The sequence below is a fragment of the Peromyscus eremicus genome, chromosome 20 (assembly GCF_949786415.1).
Source record: "Peromyscus eremicus chromosome 20, PerEre_H2_v1, whole genome shotgun sequence".
Lineage (NCBI taxonomy): Eukaryota > Metazoa > Chordata > Mammalia > Rodentia > Cricetidae > Peromyscus > Peromyscus eremicus.
In genome coordinates, this window is record NC_081436.1 from 11,049,676 (window position 1) to 11,055,705 (window position 6,030).

Genomic DNA, 6,030 nt, shown 5'->3' on the forward strand with positions numbered 1-6,030 from the left:
ACTGATTAAAAATAATCTAATCACTTTTGGTTACAATAAATAATCATATCTCCAGCTGTGAATGAACGTTGAAAAGAGAGAGATAGAACTAAGTCCTCTGTCATCACAGCCCAATTCCCAGCACAAGCTCCAAACACAACACAGCTGCACACACAAGAGCTTCCCACAGCTTCTTCCTCCAGGGGCAAGAACACTTCTTCATTTGTCTCACTTTCAAAAAGACAGAGTGCACCAAAGGATGATAAAGACACCTTATAGGTAATACCAGTGTTCACAAGGACATACTGATCACAAGCTTCAAAAAGCATTGTTTTCTTATCTAAACTGTTCCCAAGCACAGATTTGCCACCTTTTGAAATGTTATAAAAATGAATTCCACGAAAGTCGGAGAAGTTCCTTTGATTTCTGAGGAGGGAATGTATTAAAATACAGATGTTCATTAATATACCTGGAAACTTAAGGTACTTTGTACTTTCATCCCACTGTGTGCTAACTGGTAAAGAACCACCAAAGAGTTTTACAGTTTTAGGAAGAAATAAACAGCAAAGTCTCCACTGCAGTTAGATTTATACTCTGATAAGAAGGTGAGCAATGTGGGTGCCACCTTACAAAGTCTTAATCACGAAACATGCCCCTGCCTTTTTATTGCCTTACCTCAATGATTTTGTCGTGAACCTCCAGGCCATCCGCTCTGTCCGCAGGTCCATTTTCTAAAATTTTTGAAACATAAATTCCTTCAGCTGCTGATTGCTTCTGGCAATTCTACAGGAAAAAAAATTGTTAGCAGAAAGAAACATATTAAGCAAACTTTCAATTTTGTAATGGATAATTTTTCTAACTGTAACAGTAGTAATTCTGCTCCAACATGCAACTCTCTTAGCTGGGAATTTGGCACAGAATTAACCCACTTAATGCCAACTAGTCATTAATCAAGATGACAGCTATAATGAACAAGGCCAGCAGCTCTGACAAGATCATCTATTTACTTTACATTTTTGAATTCACATGAAAAGCTTTAGAGAAGGGCACATACAAGGTGAGATCAGCAGTGTTACTGTAAAAACCTCTCACCTATAAAGTGATACGGGAAATTTAAAAAAAGACAGAAGGATAGAAGAAGAAAGAAATCAAATTCACCCTCCAGGATATAACAACTTAGATGTAGTCATAGCCCTAAAATATATTTTAGCTTCCAGTGTGAAAAATTTGGAATCATAGCTTTGACCACCTAGGAGACAGAGAGTGATTTTAAAATCTCAAAATAGCAACTTTCCATGGCCAAGAGACCCATTCAAATCTGATCTCTGATCATTATATGGCTCCAGGTACAAGTTTCACAAGGAATAGGCAAATCCCAAGCAAGGAGCCTTTGATACTACACAGCATGTTAGCCCATCATAAGAAACCAACAATCCTGTAAGACCTACTTAGGAAGATGTTTATCATCATGTAACAACACATCGGGCATTCTTAAATGTCAGTTGGTTTTATGGCGGGATAAATAAAATTAACCCTAGAATTTCTCCTTAACTGGTCTGCTTCAACCAGAATTGGAAATATTTTTTTTTTTTTTTACTGCCCAATGCCAAATTCTTAACTGGAAGTTATAAATAACCACCAAGAGAAAGGAGAATGAAAATAATATGAAGAAATGCCTCTGTTTTTATAACAACTGGGACCTTTTCAGAACATAAGCAGAACAATGATCTTTAATTGCTGGGTGTGCTAGCTGAACAGGAGACACAGGATGGCATAATCCACCACCACCCTAAGCCCAGTTTAGAGCAGGCTAGAAAGTCCTCGAACAGCAGGAGCCTCATGGGTCAGGAATGTCTCAGAGCAGCTAACTAAGGAGTTGAAGAAGGTGATTTCTTTATTAAATTTCATTGTCTTTGTCCAGTTACGCTCAAAATTAAGACAGTGGAGGATTGCAGGATGCCAAAAGTTTTGTAACTACAGTATGTAAAGTCTTAATATGCACTCTGAGAACAAAAAGTAGAGATTGTTCATCCAGTTAAATACGGAGTTGATTTGAGAAGCTGAAAATGTTTCACATCAACTCTTTTTAGGATGAGGTTTCCTAAGAAATTTTGAGAAGGAGAAGGAGGAGAGGAGGAGAAAACACACACACACACACACACCCATGCCTCACTTTTCTCTTATTCAAGTTCATTTCGACTCTGCATTCAATGAACACTGTCAGTTTCTCAAGTCTGGTTGTCATTTAAAGATGGAGCCATTTGAGAACAGGAAGTATATGCAGACAAGATACTACTGAGTGGAGCAAATGGAAATTGTCTACACAGTTACTCAAGAGATTTGCCCATGGTGCTCTCCAAGAAAGGTGGATGAAACGTAAAACATACTCTCTCCTTTATGACCATGGCTAAGAGAATCAAGATGGTCATCTGTGCGGTGTTTTGGTTTTGTTGTTTTCAAATTCTCTCATAAAGAAAATCTGAGTATGGACTGGAAGATCTACATTGAGAATCTGGTATTTGGGCAAAGCATCCTTTTAAGGATTACATCACTTGTTTGTCCATTTCACGAACGCTGTATTAACAAAGGAATCACCTGGTTTGGCCTGCCTCCTATTATGTTGAATCCCAGAGTATCATCTTCTCTTTCTAACACAACAGTGAATGACTTCTGTTCTCCACCCTAAGTGAAAAAGGAGAGAAGTGGATTAGCAAAAAAAAAAAAAAAAAAAAAAAAAAAAAAAAAAAAAAAAAAAAAAATACAAGAAAGAATTAACCACTACAGTGACATTTTACTGTCAACAGACAGCATTTTAAGAATGATTGGCTCTGGCAAAATTTCTCCCCGAACACACTCGAAAGAGGGAAACCGCAGTGCACGGGAGAAGAAAAGGATTTTTTAATGGCTACATGAATTTGCATTTCACACAGGCAGCACCTCATTCTGACTTCACCTCAACTGCAACCAGACTTCTGGGCTTCACCAGGCAGGGCTCTGTGTTTTTATCTTTGTGTGACAGAAAAGTCAAACAAACTGTCAGGGGATCTTAGAAACATTTTTATGTAAATTTTCACTGTAGAAATGCTGAGCTATTTATAAGATGTTTCAACAGAAACATTCAGGCTGCCCCTGTAATCCAGGGTCTACTGGAAGGCAGCCGTCTTGATTTTAAATAATATCCCTACTGGGTTTGTTATAATTCTTACAAAATAAAAACAAAAGGAGTTTTGCTAGGTAGAGTGGTCTTTCTGGATGATCTGATAATATTTAAACATATATAAATTATATCAGTCACCTGTTTGTTAGCAAAGACCCATTTAAACAGTCGTAGAAGTAGCTGGACAAGATAAGCTGTGGTTACCACTACAAACACGAACTTCTCTGAGGAGCTGTAATACATGGAATTACATCTGATGCTGAGGGATGAAAGCTCACTGCATCCTCCCGCTGCGAATGTGTGAGTGCACGTGGACACACACACACACAGAGGAGCTTTTCCATAGCCCACAGCAGCCCCTAGAGGCAGGTGGAAAACAATTTTGAGAAGCACCACCCACTGGCAGCATTTGAAAATTAGTCAACCAAGTACAGCACAGAACAGTAGTTCTCAACCTATGGGTCTCGGGTCACATGTCAGATATCCTGCGTAACAGATATTTACATTACGACTCATAACAGTAGCAAAACTACAGTTGTTATGAAGCAACAAAGAAATAATTTTATGGTCAGGGGGTCACCACAACACGAGGAACCGTATTAAATGATTGCAGCATTAGGAAGGTTGAGAACTGCGGGCAGAGAATCACAGTTTGACTGATGCTGAACATCTTTATCCCATAATTCTAAGGCTTGTTTCGACGTTGAAACCTGAACTGGCGGTGCAAACCAAATTTGTGTGCTTTTCTCTATGTCATCCATCTGAAGATTATCCTAGACGCAAGCAGAGTAGGGAACTCATACAGCATCCAGACTTGGTTTTCTCCACTAACTGTCTGCTCATGGCGCTCGGTTTCACACAGGTGTAATTTGTGTGCTGGGCACAGCGTTCTTCTTACATGCTCCCTCATCAGAGCGGCTGATCTCATTTTGACGGTGGCTTTCAAGCTAGGAGCAGGAAGGTTAAAACCTAGGACCAGAATCGGAGTCAGAGCTAAGCAACCAGTCTCCAAAAGGAAGTCCTCTGTTGCTCCTCCCCAAGAAGCGCAGAAGAATGATAACAGCCCCCTGAAAGGGGGTGCACGTTAAATCCCTTCCTGCTATGCTGGCGACCAGCCAAATCAAACACCTGTGCGGAATGTACTGACTACAAGCTACAGCTGCTGACCCAGGCTGCTGCAGCCTGTAGCTCAGGACCAGCAGCTTCCATGAAGTAGGAAAGACAGTTGCTGCCTGGCGCTCCTGGGGCCATTGTGACCGCATGTAAATGTTCCTGTCCTGGGACAAGTCCCCAGGTCATACACTATGCACACTCACCACCAGTAAAGCACAGGTGAGGGCGGGAGGGAGGGCTCATCAGAGAAAGTCAGGGATGTAAAGAAATCTCACCCTGGCTCCCTGACACCACCATCCCTTGAGGTCCCTGAACTGAGGAAAGGGTAGTTAAACAAACCATAGGCGTACTTTGGCAGAGAAAATGAGCCACTCACAGCTAATTGGTTTATTTGTGGAATTTGCTTCAGGCACAGGCCGAGGATACAAAAGATGGGCAGCGATGGTGGGCAAGAGAGTGGGAGATGGGAACACGAGTGTTTATTGGGAGAAGAGTTTTCTCAATTCCTCCTTCTCCGGGAGAGAGTTGAGTTCGACTCCCTTAACCCAAAGCAATGTTTCTGGGGCAGAGGTGCTGATGAGGCCAGCAGAGCATAATCGGGGGCGGGGGTGGGGTGGAGTAGGGTAGGGTGGGATGCGGCTCTGGGAAAAAGGACGGCACCACCAGGAGGAATCCTCACCGGTCGTGAAGATCCCTCTCTCCCCACCTCAATCACGCTTGGGGGCCCACTCCCTCTACGCTTACCCAGCGACGGCCTCCTAGGTCTCCCACGAAGTTGCCTGTGTGCGCCATGGACCAGGCCAACTTCTGGTACCTGCGCTGCAGCAAGCCGAGCTGCGTTTGCAGCGTCTTCCTCAGCCGCCTGCAGGGGGCTGCCCGAGGCCGACCTCCGGACCCCGGTGGCCCTTCACGTTTGTCCCCACTTGGGCGGGTCGTGGTCGCCCGGTGCCTTTCCTCCCCGCCGCCTCCGCAGCCGCCTGGGCAGTGGCGGCCGCAGCCGCTGGCAGGGCCGAAGGCGCAGCTCTGGACGTGCGCCGCCAGCTCCCGCAGCCGCACGGTGTGGCCGCAGCCCCGTGCACGGTAGTCGCACTGCACTCGCAGCTGCTGGACCAGGTTGCGCAGCGGCAGCACCCGGTACAGCTCGCCCGGCTCCAGCGGCTGGCACTGCAGTGGGCACCGGCGCCTCCGCGCCGCCCAGGGCAGCAGGCAGTTGGCGCAGAAGACGTGCCCGCAAGGCGTGCACGCGGGCTCCTCCAGCACCTGGCCGCACAGCTGGCAATGGAAAGCGGGGTCCACAGCTTCCGCGAAGCGCTCCAAAGCGAAGCCCATGATAGCGGTGGGGGAGGAGGGGAGCCAAAAGGGGTGTCCGCTTCTTCTGAGCACCCCCAGGCAGCGCCAGGGGCAGCGGTCTCACCACCGCTGAACTCTGTGGGGAGGTGTGTGTGATCTCAGAGTTAAGTTTGGCTTGGCGTTTCCTGGCTTTGGCTAGGTCCTCTGACTTCTCCATATTGACACTAATAGAAGCCACCTGGGTGAATCCTCCCCCACTCCACCCCCACTTCTTTGTGGTTTTGCAATGTGAGGTCTTTCAAGTCTATCCTTGCGAATGAGGCGAGTTTACAGTGGTCTTTGGGTCAGCTTTATTTTTCCCCTGAGCCAAGAACTTCAAGTCCTCTGGGGTGTCCTGCCTGAGCAGAGCTGGTGATGGGCACAGCACTGATACAGAGAACTTTGAAACCTACCAGGATGGAAGATTATTCCAGAGATCAGGGTCTTTGTGT

The 6,030-nt window shown here is 45.5% G+C and overlaps 1 protein-coding gene across 1 annotated transcript in view; it reads right to left on the minus strand.

Moving 5' to 3' along the window:
- Pdzrn4 (PDZ domain containing ring finger 4) overlaps nt 1–5,578 on the minus strand; it is a 342,539-nt gene extending 336,961 nt beyond the window's left edge. Inside the window, 5 exon segments of the mRNA XM_059247386.1 lie at nt 655–762; nt 2,575–2,661; nt 4,994–5,106; nt 5,109–5,308; nt 5,310–5,578. Of these exon segments, the coding sequence (XP_059103369.1) occupies nt 655–762; nt 2,575–2,661; nt 4,994–5,106; nt 5,109–5,308; nt 5,310–5,578 (777 nt within the window).
- Between the last annotated feature and the right edge of the window lie 452 nt (nt 5,579–6,030).